Genomic DNA, 24,238 nt, shown 5'->3' with positions numbered 1-24,238 from the left:
TAGACAAGTGGGTTTTACTTGCTGAAGAGGACATTACTATTCTGCAATTTTTTTGGGGGGGAAAAAAAATCTCCCATGAATACAAGACATATTTGTTTCCAATAATTAAGACATGAAATGGAGTGGGGGTGGGAGTGGAAGAGGTTCATAAAGTCCATCCCAGCTAGGGAAGACTCTCAGAGCCAGTGAGCTCTGTGTGGCATGTATGAAGTTCATGTGAAATGGACAACTATTCCTGGGTGAAATACAAGAGTTGATTATCTAACCGTTCCTAGAGACTCCTGTCACCATGAGACAAGCAAGTGCTGCCTAGACTTTGATCCAAGCTCCTCTGGATTAATCGGATCGGAGGTAGAGGCATGGAAAAGGGGATACTAACAGCCTAAAGAAGACTGGACGCTCCTTGTCTCCTGATTTCTGGGACATGCCGAGGTCCTGCACCATAGGACCGTTTCTGTTTGCAAATGCAATTAACATATGAATATTTTAGTTTTCAACATTTCACCTCTAATTCTTTTGCTGTTTCCCCACGCTGAGAGGCAGTTTAGCCTTGCAATCGCTTCCAAGAAGTTCGCTCAACTGTTCTTGTCAATAGAGATCTACTCTCAGCTCTCTGCCTTTGTGTGCTTTTTTGTCCTGTATTTTTCACTGGCTTTTAGAGTTCTCAGCAAACCGAAGGGCTGTGCCACATGGTACCTCCCCCATGAGGCTGTCTGAACAACAGCAGTAACAGGTGGGCAGTATATTTGAGAGATGGTGCCTCATTCATGTACCTCTTCAAGCATTAGGGTTGACCACATACAACGCAAGAGGGACTTTGACAGTCAGCTTGACTTCTGCCCTCTGGGAAACACACTAAGACCAGAGCATCTTTTTTCCTCCATTTCTCCAGATAGCTGAAGTTTGGAAATGATTATCAGTGCACAGTTGGGCTCTTAAGTTTGTCACGCTCCATCTTTACATTCACCCAACTCTTTAACAGTTCAGCCTTTGGGCCTAAAGCAGTTTCATGCATATTTTGACTAGAATCTAGTTTCCAAATTTCAGACTTATAAGAGCTTCTGAGACAGAGGAACTTAATTTGCCGATAGCCTGAATTGTACTACGCTTAAGAATGTTCTCTGACTCCTTCAAGGTAAGAATCCAAAAGAACAAAAAATAACATCAGAATAACCACAGAGATGTGTGCACGCTAACAGACACACACACGCACACACACACACACACTCACATGAGATGAAGGAGGAATAGGCATAAGTCAGAATAGAGCAAGATTCCTTAACAAATTATTACTTTTTGTCTTTTAAATTATGAGATAGTCCCTAAAAGGGAACCATTTTTTTTCCAGGTCACTTCCCAGGCACGCAAACAGCCACCTTTTAAACTCGACTAGCAGAAATCAGCATGACTATTTGTAAAACATGAAAAACTTTAGTAGATGTTTAACAATAATTGTTAAGCACAAAGGACCACATTGCTGCTTTGAGAAGTGTGGAAATACACCTAAATTATGCAGATTTGAGCTGAAGCGATCACTTTTCCCACTGATGATTAAATCCCAATTTATCTTGGTACCACATCTTTTATTCACGAATAAGGTTTTGGAAAACCACATAAGATAGATCTCCTGTGGCACTAAAAATGAATGCCCCCTAGGGAGATTAGAAATATTTCCGACAGATCAGAGGCAGACAGCAAAAGGCCCTGCACATCACAGGACACCAGGGGTTACGGATGCTTGGTATGGGGCTGGCACACTCATACCCCATCTGTCAATAGACCATTTCTCCTAGAACTCTCAGGGAACTGGTGATACTGGGAGTCCTCATTTCTTGGGAAAGACACCCTTCCTGTGGATAGCTAGCCCATCATTTGCTGTGCCCTCCCCCCTCTTGTGAGTAACCCCATTTCACCAGTTTCAATTCCAAGCCTCATATCCAAATTCCTTAGCTTAATGGTATGAAGGCTGCACATAACATTCTGCCCTCCTTTAACGACCATGTAAGGAATTAAAAAAAAAAAAAAAAAAAAAAGAACCAGAGTCCTGGAGCAGGTTGATTTGATTAGCAGGATCTGGCAAGATAGTAAGTAGTACACTCGATATCTTGATGTTCTCAGGCTTTGGGTTAAGAAATACATGCAGGTTTGCTGACGAAACAAGGCACAAATATCCAGTATATTTGCATGAGCTGTAGTTTGCACTTGGAAATAGTAGTTACTGAAATAGGCAATCGAGAGTCATGTCCAAATGCCCGAAGTACTGCCTACCATGACTAAGGAGGCACATTTCTGGACTACATTCTTTGGCATGTTGTAAGAGATCGAATGTCAGAGTTCTTGTCAATTCCAGAAAAATGGATGGAGCTATCTGATATGCTTTTTACAGGTTAAAAATAAGAAAAATGACATCTGAGCAAAGATACGGCGGTGATGATAGTGGAGAATAAGTAAATATTTAGTTTGGGGAAGACTTCTTAGCTTTATACTGTTTATTGATATTTATTAACATGTAGCTCTTCACTGGATATGACCACAAGGAGGTCAAATTAGCATCTCTGGAAACCGCCTTTGGAAACATCTTTGTTTCATAAACCTCATTGGCGCTTCAACTGTCTCAGTACGAGAATTAATTGGAGAGTAAGTAAGCATATTAAACATATGCACATATGCATAGGTATACAGTATGTTAAAGTGTACTGATATTTCTCATTTCCTCCAGCAGAGGTCAGAAAATAGCAATACAGGAATATGAAAATCTATGTTCCAAAAGAATATTTAGGGTGATTTTCTCTAGATAGGATTATTGGAGTGTTTTTATTTTTTTAACTTGTTTTTCTCTACCCACATTTTCATATTATACTTTTTACAGTAAACATGTTTAATTTTTCTAATAATTAAACAGCGATAACATTTATTTTGATAAAGAGCAATATTGGCATATGTATTTATTCTGTATCAAGTCAGAGATACTGCTTCATTGCTTATATTTTCTTAGCTGCACGTGGATTATTTAAAATAGTCTAAGAAAGGAGTACATTTGGCCATCACTCTGAAAAATTCAAGTATAGCATCGTTTCCACGATTGATGACTGTGACCAGCCTCTTTCAAACAAGGAACTTAAAGGGAGCCATAAGATTACCAGAAAAACAGAGTGTCCTGAACATAGCTCCTGACTGCCAAGAAACTCTGCACACACGTAGACAGAAAAGTGAATATAATCTCTTAGTCATCTCCTTTGTCTGGAGAAACCTAAAAGAGATCCTAGTGTTCTGGGAAGTCAGTCTCTCCAAGTCTTAAATGGTAGGACAAGGAAGACAGGAGAAATAGGTCAAGATGCTCTACATTTAAAAGCAAGAAAGCTGATGAAGGATGTTCACTGCCACTGACTGATGTTCAATAAATCACACCATCACCATGTTACATTTTCATTTCTAATTTGTGTGTGTCTTATCCCGCTAGACACATATGGAAGCAATGTGCAAGTGCTCATAAAACAAAATCTGAAGGTCAACCAAAACATGTATATATGAATGTGAGCCTCATTATGCCAAATTAGATAGATATTTATTTCCTGTCTTATTAAATGATTCATAATGTACAATCTATTCTTTGTCTTTCTTGATATTATCACTCACAAATAATATACAGGTGTCAACATTGTTATGTAAATTGAAACTGACTGTTGCTAGTTTCTTCTGTCTCCTAACGGGATGATTTCTTCCAGGGAGGAACAGGTCTCTAGACTGATCACTTTCAGTGAGGAAGAGAGAGGAAAGGCTGAAATTCAAAACCTCTGCCAGTTCTTCTGTGGGACTTCAGAGTGGGGCCCAAGGTGGGTGACTCTTTGCTTGTCAGAGAACACCGGTGACATTTTGGACCAAGACAACAGTGCTGGGAAAACAAGGATCAGGAGTCTGATGGCAGAAACATGGTGGAAAACTGGAATCCACAGAGGAATGTGGCCCATCAGAAATCCCCAGGGGCATACTGTTTTAAGAGCTTATTAGAATGACCAATATTGAATTCTAAGCTGTTTATGTTTCTGCAATTAAGCCCCCTCCTGATGCTCAAAACTTCAGTCAAGTCCGCTGAACACAGATGCTTGGGGTGGTCTGAAGAAAATCAAGACAAAGAGGTGAATTTGAACTCATGTTGACACAGAACAAAGGGAAGATGAGAGTCACAGGCCATGAACTGTGAATGAGCACAGGGGTCATAGAAGCAAGAACCATGGCCACAAAGGATCATGGGAATGGGAGACCCAGAGATTTCCAGACCCAGAGATTTCCAATGGAGCTTCTCCATGAAAAGTGGAATTTGAGACTTGAGCTACTTTTATGTTTCTCTAAAAAAGAGTGAGTTTAGCTGATATATAGGACTTAATGACAAAGTTTCAAAATATTATAGTAGATATATTGCAAACACCCTTTATAATGTGAAGTCTAGGGCAGCATTTGAAAAACTATACACAAATTTTTATATCACTTGAAAGAGACCCAGTTATTTTAATAGAGCTATTTAATAAATCAATCACATTTTTTTTCTATTGGTTTTGTTAAATGTTTTACCAGATGGGCAATACCACCTCATCAATAACCTCCCCAAATAGGTCTGGAATTATTCTTTGATAACAGTAAAAAAAAATATTCTCAGAATGGTTGAAATTAAAAAAAAAAAGATTCTCAGAATGGTTGAAATATACTTATAAAACATATATGCATCATTCAGGGATAAAGGAGACTGAGGGAAGGATCTGGAATTCATATGTGCAAAGATCCATAGAGAAGTCTTCAAATCCTTAAAAGGCTGGTCCAGGCTTACCTTTACATGATGAATCAGGCGCTCTACTTCATTCACTTTGTAGGTCTCCAATCCTAGCTCCTTGGATAATCTTAAGATACGATTCTGAGTTGGCCCAACATAAGATCCTCCAAGGTCCACATATTTAACTTTTTGGTTCTGTTTTTCCATGGGAAAAATAAAAATAAATATTTGTAAAAATGTTATTCCTAAGATAAAAAAGACAGCCCTGAAATATGCAAATTGGCATTTCACAGGTTAAAGAGGTGTATCCTTGGAAAATTGGATTCTATTCTCAACTTTACTTCATTCATGTGACTTAACAGTTACTGAATTATTCCTTAATTTAAAACAAAACTGACTAAACTTGAAATAGACAAGAGACTTCTGAACCCCATGCTTCTCAATACATACCACGACATGATTTGGGTTTTAGTGCCTTGGATTTGTAAGCTATGAATTGTTGATGAATTTCTCTTTACTTAGTATTTCAGGCTGATTTTGAGGGACCTAATGCTAGAGGAAAAACAAGAGACGAAATAATCACTTCTTATGCAGTTTGCTAATCCAGACCCTTGAAAGACGGCATTAGGAAATATTTGGCCGTAATCAAACCTTTGAAATTGTTCTTAGGTTCAACAGAAAGGTTTCCATATGGGTATGAATTGGTTCACTTGCAATGCCTAAGCATCAATCTTTGAAAAAGAGTGACTAGAAAAACTCCCTATGTTTGAACGTGTCTAAGCATAATTGGATGCCTAATTGTTTGTTTATTGTATTACTCATCCTGCAAAAGAAAGAGAACATAAGTTTCACAAGAGCAATCTTCATTTTATTCACTAATAGATTCCAAACACTTATTTACTGGTGCCATAATTTATTGGGCAAATGCCAAGTGTCATGATGTGAGAAGAGAAAAGGGACGGGAGGATAAGTTGAAAAGGAAGATAAGTTGAAAATTGAGAGAGACGCTGGGGAGAATGCTCCAGAGTAATTTTCACTCTCTTAAAAAGAGTCAAATGAAGCGCAAGACTTCCAGAAAGAAAAAAAGAAACTCAGCTTCAGTGGCACGTTTCTCCAACCCATCCTTAACAAGTCTTACCCTGATGGTGTAAGTCCTGCCTCCCACGCGGTCCTGGGCTTCCAGAACAATCACATTCAGGCCACAGTCGTGCAGAAGTTTGGCTGCGGCCATACCTGGGAGAAAAATACAAGAAGCAATCAGAATCAAGCACTTTACAGGAGACTCCAGATCAGCTCCTCATGGTAACAGCCAATGAGAAAAAGTCCACATTGGCTCACATATTTGCTTTATCGTTCTGCTCTACTTGTTTTAACTGACAGTGGTTAAGGGTTCTCAAGAGAGGCCCAGATTCCAAGTCTAGGAAACCAACTTCTATTTCTAGAAAGAATAGAAGGGATTTCATTTTTTGGGAAATGTCTCAAATCTTAAAAACATCTTTGGTCACTGTATCAAAATGTCTGTCTTTAAGGACTAGATTGCATGACTGTGTCTGACAACGCGAGAGAAAGTACAAGGCAACCCAAAAGAGATACAGATAAGCCCCAGAAGGCACAGGACCAAATGGAGCCGTTGACTTCATTCTCAAGGCAAATCCGAAAATCCGGTAAATCGGGGGGGTGGGGGGTGGAGTGAGCCTTCAAAACACGTGAAAGGATCTAAGATTTACTGTTAAAACTGAATTTTTGGAAGTCGATGTAAAGTTTCAAAACCAAGGACATAAAATTCAGCCCACTTAATTGTCTTGATTGCCTGAATACTTCATCACTGAAGGATGAAATGACTCCATTCATTCATTCATTCATTCATTCCATTGGTAATGTAGTCAAAACAGTTATTGAATGCCTAATGTATTCTCACCACCATGAATTTAACTTTAAAAAATTTTTTACTGAAGTACACTTATATGCAATAAACTTTACCCAATGAGTTCAATGAGTTTTGATAAAGTATAAAGCTTAGTGTAGAGTTCCAATATGTAGTTTTTGGTGTAAGTATATCCTGGGTGTAGTTTTTGACATCACAGACCTTAAAATTCTGCATTTTTGACTTCCAGAGTTTAGCAAGCATTTTCTCAGACAAGAGAACTCTGGTGCTCTTCCCACGATGACCTGAATTTGCTCAGTTCCCAATACCTTACTCATTTGCTTTATGAGACCAAACAAAATCAAGGAAATGCCAAGATGCTGTGCCTTACTGATAAATGAAACAAATTCTATCTTGTCTTTTAAAAATAATAGTTCTGGGACTTTTAGATATAGATACCACTAGTGTGAAAACAAAGATTCCTATCAAAATAGCTACTATTCATATGTGCTCACTGCATTTGAGACACTGTCCTAAGTATTTTAATATGTGAATTCAATGAATTCTCACAGCAACCCGATAAAAAAGGCCTTATTGATCTTTCTATTTCATGGCTGAGGAAACTGAAGTGGGAAGAGGTGTCCAAGGTCACGTAATGAGCCAACGGCAAAGCCAGGCAGTTTCACTCCAGTGTTGGTATCCATAGCCACTGTGAGTACTGTTTTCAGATGCCTCAGAGCCATCCTTTTCATAGATCGCATCTCTCAATTTTTGCTTCAGGGAGAAATTACCTTTCAAAAGATATTTTTCACTCTGTTTAGATCAACGTGTTTTTAAAACACACTTGTACCTCAAGGTTTGATAAGAGTCTGTGGAACATAAAATATGAGTGCATTGTAAAAGCCATAATGAAAAGGCGAGGCTTGTATTCCCCTCTATGAGCTATCCTAAAAGAAGATGCCCACTTTTTTTTTTAAAAAGGCTGATTTTGGGGGGAAGGTTTAGCTCAGTGGTAGAGCACATGCTTAGCATACATGAGGTCCTGGGTTCAATCCCCAGGACCTCCATTAAAAATAAATAAATCTAGTTTATCTATTCTGCATATGCCTGTCAGTATCTACAAATTTTGAAATCCCAGTCTGAGAATAGATAAACAAGATTGTACTGTATAGCACAGGAAAATATATACAGGATATTATGGTGGTTCACAGGGAAAAAAATGTGACAATGAATATATGTATGTTCATGTATAACTGAAAAATTGTGCTCTACACTGGAATTTGATACAACAGTGTAAAATGACTAACTCAATAAAAAAAAGTTAAAAAAAAGATAAATAAATAAATAAATAAATAAATAAATAAATAAATAAATAAATAAAATTACCTCCCCCTCTGCCAAAAAATAATAAAATAATATGATAATAAATAAGAATAAATAAAATATTTAAAATATTAAAGAGGCAAATTTGCCCTTTCATCTTTTGAGTGAATCCATCTTCTGATCCCTGTCCTTGGGGGCAAGGCTGGGACTTCCAGTTGGTAGTGAGGTGATGGTCCCAAAGTCCACAGCTCCCCGCACAGTGTGCACAGGCATTGCACACAAGCATTGCACAATCCTAATTCACAAATACAGGGCTTGGATTTTTAACTCCACTTTCCTAATTTTACCTCTATAAGGAAAAAAAAATTCCTATTTAGATTCAAAATTGCATACAATTTAATGCAATTTCCCTTTTCAAGCATCAGTTCAACAAATGATATATGAAATAACATGCAGCCATAGTAACAGCTGTCATCAGGGAATTCAAACAGACCTGCTGAGCGTGTTGAGGCTCAAACAAAAGGGCTATGAGCGAAACACAACATCACTCATACACACTAGCATTTTATATTCCACAGAAGGTACTGTCTTTGAGTAAGTGCAGTTTCCCCCTAGCATCTGATGCTAAACACAGACTTTTATTAAAACAAGCCAGGGTCTTATCAAACCATTGAATAGAGTTCTCTATGCCCATGTGCCTTAAAAAGGCATAAATAGAAATTACAAAAATATCTTTAAAGAAGGCAATACGAGACTGTATTATTGGAAATACCTCACGATTTGTCTCACTAGTGTTCGTGTGAGGGGTATTTAAAATGTTTGTTGGAATCAACTGACAAAATTGACTTGAAAAGTAATTGACCCAAGTATCCGTGCCTTAAGGAAGACACTGCAATTTGGAGGAGGGCATTTTAGGGCACCAAAGAAACTGAAGAATTGGAGTCTGGGTCTGGAGGTGATTAAGACTGTTAAGAAATAGCCCTTAAGGGATTCCTCAGTGATGACTGGCAAAAGGACTAATGGTTTGATTAATTAAGAGTAAGCAAACAATGAAGTACACAAAGCTGCCCCGGCTTAGGACAGGGTGATTTCTCAAGAGTTCATGTTTATGTCAGGCGTTTGGAACTACTAACACATTTTGCCATAGAACAAAAATATGAGAGATGGTGCATTCTCCAGGAAGTCTGAGAATTTTATAATGAAACACTATTGCAAAAAAAAAAAACAACCCCACAAAGTAGCAGAATTACATTTGCTCTAAAAACACTAGATGATGAAATCAACACTGTTGAAACACTTAGGCAATCATTTACTGACACAACACAATAACAGTGAAAAAGAAAGAAAGAATGAAAATATCCACAGTATTAACAGTCACCATCATAAAGCATTGAGCATTGCTTTGCTCTGTGTGAAGAAGAAGCGTTTTATACACAAAGCTCATCTGATCTTCACCCCAGTGCTGAGAAGTACTATTATCCTCATTTAAAAAGAAAAAAAAAAAAAGGAAGCCTTAGAGACATTCCCTGACTTGCTGAAGATTACACAATTACTAAATGGCAGGGTTAGAGTTTGGCACCAAACCTGAACTCTCAGCCACCACCCTTGGATCCAAAAGGAAAAATTTAAAAAATCAGTAACTATACACTGATTGATGCAAAGCGTCTTAAAGCATTCTGCTCTCCATTTAAATATAAGAATCTTAAAATATCAGTTTTTCTCTTAAACAGATATTTAACTTTTGCAACCAGTTTAGGAGCAAGGTGAGAATCCATTTGTACTTTTAAAAAGTGAATTAAACTTGAGTTTAACACACAGGACCAAGTAATATTTCACAAACAGATGATCATTTGGCACTTTCAGAAGCAGCCCCTATCGGTCCCCGACAGGACCCTGATAAGATCATCTTATTTGTTGTCTCTAAATGGTGCAGGACTCATAGTATTTTGGCTCAGGGAGTCTCCCTTGGATGAATAAACCCAGTGTGGTACACCTGACTAATGGTAGACTATAAAGCCTCATGCGTGAAATGATTAAAATATTGCATCTCTCTTCCCAGATGGTTCACTTGGAAAATGTCTCATCAAAGTGATGGCTGTCTCAATTACTTGGATACTTCAATTTGGATTAGATACTCAAATTATTTTAAGTCCCTAGAAATCAGTGGTTTGTACCATTATTAACAGTCAATGCTTCCAGTTTCGTGCCACGGAAAATGGCCCGAGAGTTAGATGCAGTAGGAGACTGAAAAGCACATAGTGCAGGTAATGAGGGGGCCTCTTCTCAGTGTCTTAGGAACAGTGGAGGAGAAAGGACTTGGATAAAAGGGAAAAATCAAAATCCCCATCTGCCTCGTCCTTTGCCTTGTCAATCTGTCTCATGTCCTTCAGATCAAAATCTGATATTTAACAGAACTTTTCCAGCATTTTAAAATGCAAAGTTAATCGTTTTGAAAACAGTATGAAACATCAGTACTTCAATACTACATAAGGACTTTTTCTTAGTTTAAAGTTACCAAAAAAAAAAAAAAAAGTATCATGTTAACCAAAACTGACCAAAAAATTTCACTGTACCTCAAAGCATCTCTAACCTTAGAACCCTGGTAAACCCTTCAAGCATCCTCCCAGGAAGGATAAAAGCCAAAAAATATGCAAATAGCTCTCATCACCTCTGTCACTTCTGACAAAGCAATGGTTTTAAGAGAAAATTCTAGAAACAATCAAGTGGCCTTTGATCAAAGAACTGGAATTCTTTGATGCCTCTAAAGAGAATGCCTTTTAGCTATTTAACACAAACACACACACATACACACACACATACAAAGGATCTGGGGTAAGAAGAAAAATATCCCCAACATGTGATTAAATTCATTACAGGAAAGCAGCATTTGTAGGCAGAATTCAGATATTAATTTTTGAACTCTTCAACACAGAATGGAGAGGCAGGTAATAATATTACTAAAAACAGCTAACATTTTGAGCACAGGCTATATGCCAGCTTCTATTCTAAGTGTTTTACAAGTAAGAATTTACTTATCCTCCTAACAACTCTATGAAGTGGGCAGTTGTGGCAAGTGGCAAGCACAGAGAGGCCAAGTAATGTACCCAAGGTCACACAGCTAGCAAATGACAGAGCCAGTATTCAAATCCAGACACTCTGACTCCAAGTAACAAACATGGCCAGCAGCCTTCCTCATGCTAAACGGTGAAACACTGAAAGCCTTCCAGAGAATATCACGAACTGTACAAGCATCAGGGCCTCTGCTGACACATTCCATGTCTTCTTTGTGTAAATTACAAGAAGGCACACACTCATGGCAAGTAAATTTCAAAAAGGCATCCTTTCTTCAGATGACTGCAGCTCACATCGCGCTTGGCTGGCAGAGGGTGAGCTGGCCTGCATCTCCTCTTTCACTGCATCAGTGTGAACAGTTTATGTTGTGGCCTTGAAACTCAGGAAACTTATTTCCTGAATGATAAGAATTTAATTATTTATTCTTTGTCTCCCCGATGCTAGTACACCGTTGGCACTTAACACGTTTGTTGGACGGATTCATTTAATATCCTTCAACAAAGATGACATTTAATTACTTGGTCAAGAAATAAATAAATGCCTGCAATGGCATCTGTATAAACTGAGTATATTTAACACAGTATAAGAAACTAAAATATTTACAGACACTGAAACTGACTTCTTCCGGTCACACTGGAAATGGTAAAGGATACCCTTGACTTTTTCAAAGAAAAAGAGCTAGAAAGAAAGACAACCAACCAATAATAATATCTACTTTATATGTGTACAGCACAGCAGTCTCCAATATTCACACATGTTCAGCCCTTAACAGTAAGCCTTTGAGGCTCAAAGTGTTATTCCTATTTTTTAGATTAGAAAATGGAGGCTCAAGGATTTGCCCAGTGTTATACAACTAGCGATGGCAGAGCTAGGTCTAAAACCCAGCTCTGTTTCTGTGTCCTCTGTGTTTTTCATTAGTCACATCACTTCCTATAACATACAAAGGCCAATATGGTTTAAACAAAATTCTCAAGGCATGTCGTGCTTTAAAATGAGAGTATCTCGTTATTAGCTTTCTTGGAAAGAATGTATTGATAAAAAAAAAAAAGAACTACCTGGAGCCTGTCAGTGCTCCAAACCCGGTGACCAAATCATTTACAGGCAGATCTGAAGGCAGCTGGAGCATCGCAGAGCCTTCTAACTGCTCCACTAAACTAGTCATTAAGAGGTGCTTTGGCCAGACAGGTCCTCCTCCTTAAGTACAGATTGGTTTTTCTTTCCTGAGAACCCATCAGTCACAACTTTTTGGAGATTTGAAACAATACATGATATAAACCAAACATACTAATGTGTACCCTCATTTTTTTTTGAGTAGGGGGAGGTAATTAGGTTAATTAATTAATTTATTTCATGGTGGTACTGGGGATTGAATCCAGGACCTCCTGCATGCTAGGCATGCGCTCTACCACTGAGCTATACCCTCCCCCTGTACCATCATTTTGATCACTGAGAAGCAAAGTCTAAAATTACGTTATTCACATCTTGCCCCCAAATATGAAAAAGACTCCAAGTTTTCTTAGAAGCCCTTTGTTCGGTTTTCTCTGAGACAGTCAAAATAGGGAACGCAAAACCAAATGGCAATAGCTTCTAAGATAAAGGAGACCTTTACTGAAGCCTCAAGCCAGGAGATGATTTATGCTCCTGAAAAGGAGGAAAAAAAAAAAAAAAACAAGCTTTCCCGCGTTGCCATAGAAACTTTTCTCCAGATGCGGCTGCTTTTAAGAAACTAGAATGAGATTGCCTTCCAAGGCCTTTCAGAATATGTCTAAAACCATAAAAATTGTTTCATCATGCTGTCTATGTAAATTATTGCATTTTCTTAAAATGTCAGCAGTATAATGAGTCTTGTTTCATATCTAAGCTCTTGTCTTCCTTTGTTGTGTGAAAGGTGTGGGTTATCTTTTGTGTATTGTAATTGTAGTAGACAAGATTTCTTTTCGCCTTACCTCATCGTGGTCTCCCACAAATAAAAGGATGCAAACCCAGAAATTACAGCTTTGTCTTTCTCAAATTTGGGTGTTGTATTCTTTATTTTAAAAACTGTTATAGAAAACGAATCTTTTAATTCACCTGCCTCAAATCCTTTTGCAAATTCAATGGAATATGTATAAATAAATGAACACAGACTCCTTGAAGAATACTATTTTTTAAGTATTGAAAGTATCCAGATGATGCCACCATAGTTTCCTTGACTATCCATCACGTGGTTGAAGGATGACATAGCTCATTGCTGTGACAGTAGCCCTCCTCGAGTTTCCCAACATGATTTTTAGAATCACAAGCATCTTTAAGGTAGAATATAAAATTGGAGCAATACCACTTCCCCCATGGCTTCATCCACTCCCTAGATTTGAGTCTCTGAAAGGGCTGGGTGTTACAGATGGCCGGAAGAGGGTCAGAGACCTGCTGTAGCATCCTTTGAATACTTCTTCATTTAAACATCTCCTTTCACCAAAAAGGAGATGATTAATTTGGAATTCTAGAAGAACAGAATAAAACATGGGCATTGCCAAGCAAAAGAAATCTGGATAAGATGGAACAAGTAACTGGAAGAAATGAAGTTCCAAAAACAGTCATTTGGGAGTCTAGCTTAGAAACTGGCCCAGGAACTTTACTTTTGCTCCTGAAACACCCTTGTGAGCCAAAGACCATAGCAGTCAGCGGTGTGCAAGGACTACAGTGACAGGAAAATGGCCTCGTTCAAGGACAAGGCAGAACATTGTCATTCTGCAGGAAAGCTCTATGCCTAATAGGCCTAATAGGTTGTATGATCTTGGACAAGAGCCCTCACCTTTCTGGGCTTCACTTTCCCCATCTGTAAAATGAGATGATTAACTTTGCCCCCTTCCATTCGGTGTTTAATCTACATGAGACAGGATAACAATTTTAAATAATCTGAGATTTCATTACATAGGTGATGTTTTCATAACCCCATAGGATTAGCTTTAGTCTGCCCTGTGGAGCATGAAATTTGAGTGACATCAATAGGTGTTAATCAAAAACATGGGATTTTTGTGCTTTTGTGGGACAAGGAAATATGGATTCGAACAAAGCTGGTTGAGGATAAGTGTGCTAAAGTAATTAGAGGCAAAAGGTCCTGATGTCTGTGACTTACTTTGAAATGTATCAAAAAATAGTAAGAGGGTTTGACAGATAAAGAGAAGGATGGATAGATGGATAATTACAGAATAAAGCAAATACAGCAAACATGTTAAGTGTAGAATCTAGTTGGTCACTATATGAGTGTTGACTGTAAAATTCCTTGACCTTTTTCATAATAAGAAAATTCTGGGAAAAAAGTTAAACCAGGTGGTCAAAAGGTACAAACTTTCAGTTATAAAATAAGTCATGGGGATGTAATGTGCAGCATGGTGACTATAGTTACTAATACTGTATGGTATATTTGAAAGTTGCTAAGAAAGTAGCTCTTACAAGTTCTCATCACAAGAAAAAAAATCTTTGTAATTGTGTCATGATGGATGTTAACTAGACACATTGTAGTGATCATTTCATGGTATATGCAAATATTGAATCTTTATGTTGTGCACTTGAGACTAAAATAATGTTGTATGTCAATTATATCTCAATTTTTTAAAAGTTGGCTGTAAAATCTAAATTACGAAGATGGTTATTTGAAATTTGAAAAAGGTGGATTTTCTTAGGTTATATAATATTTTAAATTGCAAAATACTTAAGATTTGCCCAGCTTAAAGATGAATGAAACATTGTTCAAGTACAAATGTTCAAATGGTTGCTGACATTTTCTGTAAGGAATGGTGGTTTAGTAATACACTACCGAGCTGCTGTAAAATAAAATAAAAATAAACACACACATACAAAAAGTTAAACAGGTTTCTATCCAGCTGGACTTTCAGAGTCCTTAATTAACTTACTGCATACCTCCATCAGGAGATATTATATATATTATTCACATAATTTCTTAGTCTCTATATCTTATTGGAAGAGGGGATGGAAGTGATTTAAAAAATTTTTTTAACATTTGTTTATTGAGTTATAGTCATTTGACAATGTTGTGTCAAATAGAAGTGATGTTTTTCAAGGGCAGGAATGTTTCCTTACATATTTTGGGAAATACTGCCTAAAGCAACTGGTCCGTTTGGTCAATGTGGCTACAGTTGGTGGTGGGTTGGTCACAGAACATTCCTCAAAAAAAAAACCCTCCTCTCTTTTTCCCTACAATTCAAACATTCTCGACCACATCATTGTCCTTCAGCTGAACATTATCAAGGAGTTGATATCCAAGCATGACTTGCTTCTTGAAGAGAAAAAAGCCTAATAGGAGAGGCACCAAGGGGTGGGAAGAGGGTGATTGTAATGTATGTGGAAAGGGAGCTTCCTAGGGAGGCTGGAAGTGTACTTAGTTCAGCCAAGTTACAGAAAAGTGAAAAATGATGAAACAAGAAGGAAAAAGACAGCGTTCTACCAAAAAAAAGAAACTGGAAGTTTCCCTCTTTGTTCTTCTTTGAAGACAAGCACTGCTACAGAAGGCCCAGGGGCCACTAGTTTAGAACCTCTGCTCTAAGCCACTCATCTTATTGATAGGGATGTGGCTTCAGCAGAGGGCACCATTTTCCTGGGTCCTCACTGATTCATCAGCACTTTGCATGCCTTCAAAGACGGCGCCTCTTCCTGTTCCAAAGCAGGGCTCTTTATCAAACCAGGAAGGAAATCCCTAGTTTTCAGCATATTTACAACATAGAGATAATTGACAAACCTGAAACAAATGAATGATCAAATCCTATCCATTTTCCCAGGTTGTTTTCTGACTCATAACTTGAGCCCAGTCATCAGACCGGGAGCTCATGTCTAAAACCTAGAGTTCATCATTGAGTTTTTCCCAGTCTCTTCTCCCATCTTAATGCCCTACAAGATCAAACATGACTTCACCCCTGCCAACTTTTCTAGCCTTATCCTCCTGCTCCCCATCTTGTACCTTATACTTCAGCCATGTTGAAACCCTTCCCACAATGGTTCTTGTCACATCCCACGCTGTTTAGTGTTTCCTGGCCTTTGTTCTGCGGGGAAGATGTCACTGAATTCCATCTCATTCCCCAAAATACAGCTCAAGCTCTAGACAATTTGCCCTAACCAACCCCCCTCCACCAAGGTGTGTTAGGAGCCCCAAGTTGGGGCTTCCATAGCAATGAATACTTTACCCCTTATTAGATCACTTACAATAAGAATTAGGACACATTTGAGCCAAGAGAAAGTAGGCTTCGGCAGAGTTTGTAACTAAATCCCCAAGAATATTTTGAGAGTTTTATAATTTTAAACTTTTCAGTCAAATTATTTTTGGAAAGAGGTTTTTCTTGTTATTCCATACCAACAGTTTAGAGATAGGTTGAAAGCTCTCCATGTCTGGCTAAAACCCAGCTTGTGGTTTGATAAAAGGCTTCCGGAAAGCCAAAACAAGGCCTCAAGTGGGACTCAGATGAAATTCCTTGTATGTTCATTAAGTTCAATTCTTTTTAGGGAAAATTATACTCTCAAAAAAAATAAAATAAAAAAGGATCAGGTCAGTATCAGAAGAGGGCCTGTCACACAAAATGAACACTAGTGCAAAGATCTACAGAAAAATGAAGTATCTATTGCTGTCTGGACAAATTATTTCAGAGGTGTCTGTGGCTGGGATCCAGTTTCCCCGTTCACTTGAAGACATCTACTCAGTTACCCCAAATCAAAAACAAATTTAGGTGCTTTTAGCCAAAATATCTAGATTTCATGCCGAGCGGTGGGCCCCAGTCCTTACCAATCCAATTGTCTTAATTAATTCCTTGTGTTGAATTGGCTTTGTATTACTTCAAAAAGGCAATGTTAATCTTTCCAGAAGATCAGATCTCTCTCATATTCAGGGTCTACCATTGACTAGGTGATTAAATTAATCCCCTTCTTTAAATCCTAAATCCCTGGCCTGTAAATGAATAGAAATATTTACCCCCTACCTTATCCAGTAATTGTGAAAAGAAACTGAGCCAAAATATACAAGGTTCTGAGAACGATGCCTGTTGCATGGTATATACCCAACAAATATCTATTCAGAGAATGAATTCAACATCTTAGAAAGTATTTGGCTTTGAAATTGGAAGAATTAGGTTCCAATCCCACTTGGCCTCTTAGGCACTGTGGCATCTTGAGCAAGGAACTTCTGAACTCCTTCTAATTCAAGTTTGAAAAACAGGGATGTAGCTTGCAGGCAGAGTTGATACAAAGATTATGTGTGCGAAATTACTTGCATATATTGGGCCTGCTGTTGCTATCCAGTGATCAGCAGGCTGGGCTTGGGAATTAATCATGCCTCCTTCTCCTTTACTTCCATCTCCCTACAAATACTTAGTGGCAATTGAAGGCTTTTAACAGCATCATCCTTGGATTCCATGTAGATGATTTCGCTATACCTCCACGTCTTACAACACTGGCATAACCTCTCAGGTTTTACTATTTCTTCAAACTGTGCATCCCACGAAAAATGACTGGGTCTTAAACCACCTTCTTTTTAACCTATAACAAGACAAATGGATAAACTGTATCATGGATTGGACGAACGCCCACTGGCCATAGCAGAGAAGAGGTAAAGCAATTTTTGTCTCTGTTGATAACACTTTTATCATGGACTTGGCGCAATCTAAGCAATATCTTTTGACTAATCATCATCAGAAAGAATATTTTAATACCTCTTTTCTAACATTAAGATGATTGTATTTGACAGATACCATCATGCAATTAAATGAACAGTATTTTTTGACCCTTAGCGTGTAATTTCCCACTGTCCCAGGTGGCTATTTCGGATATTTCCTTCTAAAACTTCTTACATGACACCACCCCCGCTCCCCCAGCCCTCTTCATCTGATGACTCTGCTTCATTTTTTATTGAGAAAATGTAAAAACTCATTCACCTTTCCATAATAAATCCACTTATATACCTCCGCTTGTGCTTTAAGTGAAGTGGTTTCTTTAAAGAAGCCAATCCTTTCCACTCTCTTTGGATCCTAGCCCACCACCAAGGCTTTGACCCTCTAATCATGTGCTTTCTCTCCTGCATCATCAATTTCTCCCTCTCTCCTGGATCACTCTCATCAGCACACAAACCTGCTCTGGTTTTAGCTACAACCCCTCCCCTCTGAATCCTTGACTTCAAAGAGTTATCTTCACATGTTGCTTCTATTGTCCACTTCACTTCAGTCAGCCTTTCATTCCTACCACTCAATCTAGACTGCTCAGGTTTTCAGATTACAAACCCAGTGGTCAAGTCTTTGTCCTGAAATTACTTGTCCACTTAACAGCTTTTGGTCTTGTCTTCCTTGACCCACTGTCTTCACTTTGTTTCTGGGCCACATACTTCCTTGGGATTCTCTGCTCCTTCTCACATTACTTTGCTGAATCTTTGTCCTCTTCCCAGCCTCTAAATGTTGGAGAGCTTCAGGATTCACTTATTAGATCTCTCTCTCTTTTTTTTTAAATCATTCCTGGGTTATCTCGCTCAATCCTACAGACTTGAAGCTTCAAGCTTTATATATAAATTTCCTACTTAATTGTGCCTTCAGCTATTTAATAATCATCTCAACCTTAACATCTCCCAAACAGAGGTCTTGAGTCCCCTCCCCCAAACCAGTTCTTCTGCAGTCTCTTCCATCTCAGCAATGGTACTACACTTCATCCAGTTGCTCAGGCCAAAATCCTGGAACTGTCCTTAGTTCTTTATCCCCCTGGCCACTCCACCCTCCAATCAGTACGTCAGTAAGTCAACTCTACCTGAATACAACCATTTCTTAGCACCCATATTACTACTACCTTGGTCTAAAATGATATCATCTTCCTTTGGACTATTATAATAGCCTGGCAACTGCTTCCACTCTCGCTTCTCTAAGTTTCCAATCTACAGAGGATAGAACATCTTCTAAAGCAAACTCAAATTCATGACATTTCCCTGTTTCAAATCATCCAATGACTTACATTGCAAAGAGGTGATCTTACCTCATTACTTAACTTACAGGGCCCTATATGGACTCATTCTTGCTTACATATCTTGCCTTACTACCCTTTGCTCATCCCACTCCAGCTATATTGATTTTCTTTCTGTTCCTTGTACACATCAAAGTTGTTTCCACCCTCGGGGCTTTCCATCAATGGTTCCCATCTCCTGTAGTGCTCTTTGCCCTGATATTGACATGTTCAGCATCTCAGATCTCAGCTTATACCTCAACTCTGAGGAGGAGGTATTCCCCGATTCTGCTCCATCACACCGTCTATTTGATTTTTCCTGGATTACTTGCCACTGGTAGTACTTTGTATGCATGAATGTATGTAGGTAGGTGTTTATTTGGTTGATTCATTGGTTATTTATTGTGTGACTGTCCTTACTAGATTATAAGCTCTGGGAGGGCAGGGATCTTACTTGTTTTGCTTCCTACTTTGTCCCCAACACTTGGGAGAATATCTGACATGTAGACATCCTCAATGAATATTTGCTGCTCACGTGAAACAACTCAGACAAGTCAATAAGTTCAGCGGCAAAGATGAAGAGTGATTCGTTTTGCAAAGAACATACGCTAGTGGGTTCCTCAGAATGCATTTCTACTCAAAATCTGATGTATCACAAAATCTATTTTAATGTCAGTGTGACCATCTGATCACAAGTGCCCTTTAAAATTTTCAACCCTAAATTTTCTGTTCCAGAATTCTTTTAAATCACAAATTTAATACAAAACATCTGCAAGGGAAGAAGCACCCATAGAGAAATGGAGTCTTCCACCCAGACAAGGATTCAAACAGGTCGCCAAATATTAACAATACAATGTCAGCTCCACAACCTGTCTGCCTCACATCTAAATTCTATAGAGTTCCCTTTAATCAATAACACAATCTGGGAACTTGTCAGAAAATTAAACTATTTTCTCAGCCAAAGGTCACTTGAGCATTTGATATTTTAAAGAGATATTTTAAAGGCTTTTAAAATTATTAATTCCTCTGGGGCATTTAAATCCTCAACCTGCACCATTAGATTGTGGAACAGAAAGGTACCTGGTCTATGTTGCACTAGCTACTTACCAAAATTTCTTATACATTAAATGTGTTTTAATATTATGCTGTAGCAGAAATAGTGTGTGTGTGTGTGTACTTTTAAATGCCTTAAACAAACTCTCTGTACTCCGAAGCTTTGGGCATAGCCCCAAATTGCAATATCAATCTGCATTCCAATTGAAAGGCGAAGCCACTCCTAATGGGAGAGGCCCGTTCTATCTTGTTAAAAGGAGGTGTAATCCAGACCCGGAGGTCTTGCAATCTTTGACAAATTCCTCCTAGACAAAGGAGCACATGGAACTGAAAATGCCAATGTCACCACTTAAGCCCATGGTGGCAAAAATATATTTAACAGTTTTTAGTAACAAAATTCTAAACCTGGAAAGTTATGCTGTGATGTGATGTTCCTCTGTGCCCTTTGTCCCTTTGGATTTCTGTTCAATTCAATAAGTTAATTTCTGGGGCTCCTTTACAATGTGTATATCTTTTGTGTGTGTTTGTGTGTGTGTGTGTGTGTGTGTGTGTGTGTGTGTTGTTTTGTGTTTTGTTGTGTGTATATATCTTTGTAGAGGTCTCCATGTACATTCTTAGCTCTGTCTTACTATGTCCATCTGTATCCCATACTTTCCCGGTTCCTTTTGTCTCTCATAACTGACCCAACTACAAAGCCAGAAGTTGTTACTTTATTTTCCCATTTGTTGACTTTGGCTGAAAATATATAGCCCTTTGGGAGTCACCTTAGCACAGGTGAAGTTTGAAACCACTACATTCCCCTGGAGGTTTGTAAAAGTGGTAGAGTGACAGCACGAATTTGGCATAGAATAATACCATAAGGAAAACATGTACGAGGAAGACTACTTATTGGGTTAAGCCTTTTTAATCTCAATATCACAATCATCCCATGGCTACTGGCCATACACCTGAGTGTGAAATGTGTACACTGAAAGCGGTCGAGAGGCTCACGGAAGACTACATGCATTAGAAAGCAAAGAGCATTCAAACATCTTGGCTAAAAGGTTTCTAGTTACTTATCAGCTCAGAAACATAGACATAAATACTGGTATATTAAAAAAGAAAAATAGATTCCACCCCATATCCTAACCACAAGTTAAGAAAAAAAATGAACTAAAAGTAGTTCACCCAGAAAATGTAATTGAAAAATAGACACAAGAGAAATGCTTGACTTTGCTAGTAATTAAAAATTAAAAACAACCATGTTCACCTCTCAATTTGAGAAACTGAGAAATATCATTTTCCCTCTCCATTTGAGAAAGATTGAATAAAAAAGGATGATATTAAATGCTGCCAATAATGTGATGAAACAAAGCTGGCTGGGATAGTAATTGGTAAAATATTCGAGAAAAGCAATTTGGCAGTATTTGTCAAAACCTTTAAACTGTCTATATCTTTAAATCAGAAATTATTACCTTATGATTCAATTCCAAGAAATAATATCAAATGTGGAAAAATATTATTTCTAAAGCTCTTTAGTGCAGTATCATTTATAATAACACACACACATAACACATAAGGTCCAATAATCTGGTATTAGTTAAGTAAGCTACGGTAAGCTTATTTGTTACTAACTTGTGTTCATAAAGACTGTAAGGATGTGGGAAATGCTTCTGTTTTAATATCAGGTGAAAAGATATCAATTTGTGTCTGTACAATGATTATAAATATAAACGTGTGACACACACGCAGAGAGAACAAACAAATGCATGAAAAAAAGGCTGAAAGAAAATATACCCAAATGTTAAGAGTGGTTGTCTTTCGGATGATAAGACTTAAAAAGGAACTTACAAAAATAATTCATCCAGAATTAGTAAAAATTTCAATAGTCGTGATGCTACATGAGTAGTTTCGTTTATTAGACTATTTCTAGAATTCACTGTATAAATGATTGACTTTTTGTTACAAATTTATACTTTTCAGAGACCTCAAATTAAGCACTTAGAGTCACATAATTGTGAAACTTCTCTATAAATCACACTCTATCTGCCTGTATGTTGCACTCCCTATTTCAGAAGAATAATTGTATGCAAATAAATTGATGGAAATGCTTTCCCAAAGGTCAGCTGTAAATCAAATAAAAATAAACTCAACGACTTGATATTTTATGAAATTTACTTCAATCACAACCTAATGATCAGATTGGGGAAAGGAGCGAAGGATGTACATTAGTTTTTCAAGGCTTAGGAGCTGTTTCCCTTCATTGCTTTTTCTTTGAACACCACCAATACATCTTTATTAGATTGCAAGGAGGCTACAGCTCAAGTGGCAGAGCACATGCTTAGCATGCACGGGGTCCTGAGTTCAATCCTCAGTTACTCCTCTATAAATAAGTTAACCTAATTACCTGCCCCGCCTCAAAAACAAACATCTTTATTAGATTAGCTTGTAAATTTTGGAACTTAATAACATTGCTTATATTGTGCTTTCTAAACCGATGAATACAATGCAATTATTGTTCGCCAGTTAAGGGATTGAATTTGGCAACCTGATCTGTATTCCAGGCTCATGGGCCAACTAAAATGTCCCAATGTCCATTGGAAAACTGTAACTAAGGAAAAGACTTATTATATGTTAAATATAATACCTAAATGTGCACATAAATATATTCATGTATACACATTTTATGTATAAGCATACACTTAAATATACATGTAAATATTTTCTTTGGTCAGGGTTTTCATGTGAATGTTGAGGCATTTTGCCCCAAGGATCTCTCTTTTCCAGCCCCAACCGTGTGGGAAAAGCATATGGGAGAAGCAGGCAGCTCAGCTGGTCCGCACCTCTACACACGTGCCTTTGTGACGACCAGAGGCCCCCACTGTCGCCTCCCAGTCTCCTGGACTAATACAGTCAACTTCTTCTCTTCCCAGAAGGCAACACAAAATACCAAGTTTCTAAGTGCATCCTCACCACGTGGTATCCACAAAACCACTGAAGGTGACATTTTAAAATCGATGATTCTCAAAAGGTTAAGCATAGAGTTACCACATGACCCAGCAATTCCATTCCTACATATCTACCCGAGAGAAATGAAAAACATACATCCACACAAATATTTGTACACAAATGTTCATAGCGGTGTTCTCACTGTCCACAATAGCCAAAAAGTGTAAACAACCCAAATGTCCATCAACTAAAGAGCAGATAAACAAAATGTGGTCTATCCATACAATGGAATACTATTCTGCCATAAAAAGGAATGAAGCATTCATGTCTGCCACAACACGGAGGAACCTTCTGCTGAGTGAAAGAAGCCAGACACAAAGGTATGGTATGATTCATTTATAAGAAATGTCCAGAACAATCAAATATCTAGAGTCAGAAAGTAGATTAGTGGTTGCCAGGGGCTGGGGCGAGGTGGGTAGTGGCGGTGGTAGTGGAGGGGAATGAAGAGTGACTGCTAATGGGGGCAGGGTTTCCTTTAGGGGAGACAAAAACATTCAAAAGTATACTGGGGCAACATGCATGAACCTAGGGATGATCATATGAAGGGAAGTAAGCCAGATAGAGAAAGACAGCTACCATACGGTATCACTACATGTGGAATCTAAAATAATTATGTAAATGAACTTATTTACAGAACTGACTAGACTCACAGACATCCAAAACAAACTTATGGTTACGTGGGGGAGGGATAAATTAGGAGTTTCAGATAAACAGATACCAACTACTATATATAAAATAGATAAATAACAAGGAACTACTGTATGGCTCAGGGAACTATATTCAATATCTTATAATAACCTATAATAGAAAAGAATCTGAAAAAAATGTGTATATATATATATATACACGTGTGTGTATATAACTGAATCACTTTGCTGTACATCGGAAACTAACACAATACTGTAAATCAACTATACTTCAATTAAAAAAAATAAAGTGGCTGTTTTCCATTCTAAAAAAAAAATTACTTTGGGGTCATGATTATACAACCCCGTGACTATGTTAAAAAGTCATTCAATTGTACATTCAAGTGACTGAATTGTATGGTATGTAAATTATATCAATAAAGCTGTTATTTTAAAAACTTAAGCCGAAATTTTAGAACTCGATAGGTTTCTAATTATTATCATTACCTTTTAAAGTTATTTTTGAGGTTTTAAGGAAAGATGCTGTAGCCGGTGTTGTCATGCCCCACTCATATTCCCTCCTCATGC

At 37.9% G+C, this 24,238-nt stretch overlaps 1 protein-coding gene across 1 annotated transcript in view; it reads right to left on the bottom strand.

Annotated features, from left to right (window-relative positions):
* The window catches only part of MAOB (monoamine oxidase B), an 89,894-nt gene that overhangs the window by 47,468 nt on the left and 18,188 nt on the right, over positions 1-24,238 (bottom strand). Inside the window, exons 2-3 of the mRNA XM_031445400.2 lie at positions 5,904-5,998; positions 4,823-4,960 (exon numbers count right to left, since the gene is read on the bottom strand). Of these exons, the coding sequence (XP_031301260.1) occupies positions 4,823-4,960; positions 5,904-5,998 (233 nt within the window). The remainder of the gene's footprint in view (positions 1-4,822; positions 4,961-5,903; positions 5,999-24,238) is intronic.

Source organism: Camelus dromedarius, chromosome X (assembly GCF_036321535.1).
Source record: "Camelus dromedarius isolate mCamDro1 chromosome X, mCamDro1.pat, whole genome shotgun sequence".
NCBI lineage: Eukaryota > Metazoa > Chordata > Mammalia > Artiodactyla > Camelidae > Camelus > Camelus dromedarius.
This window is presented reverse-complemented; position numbering and strand designations above follow the sequence as displayed.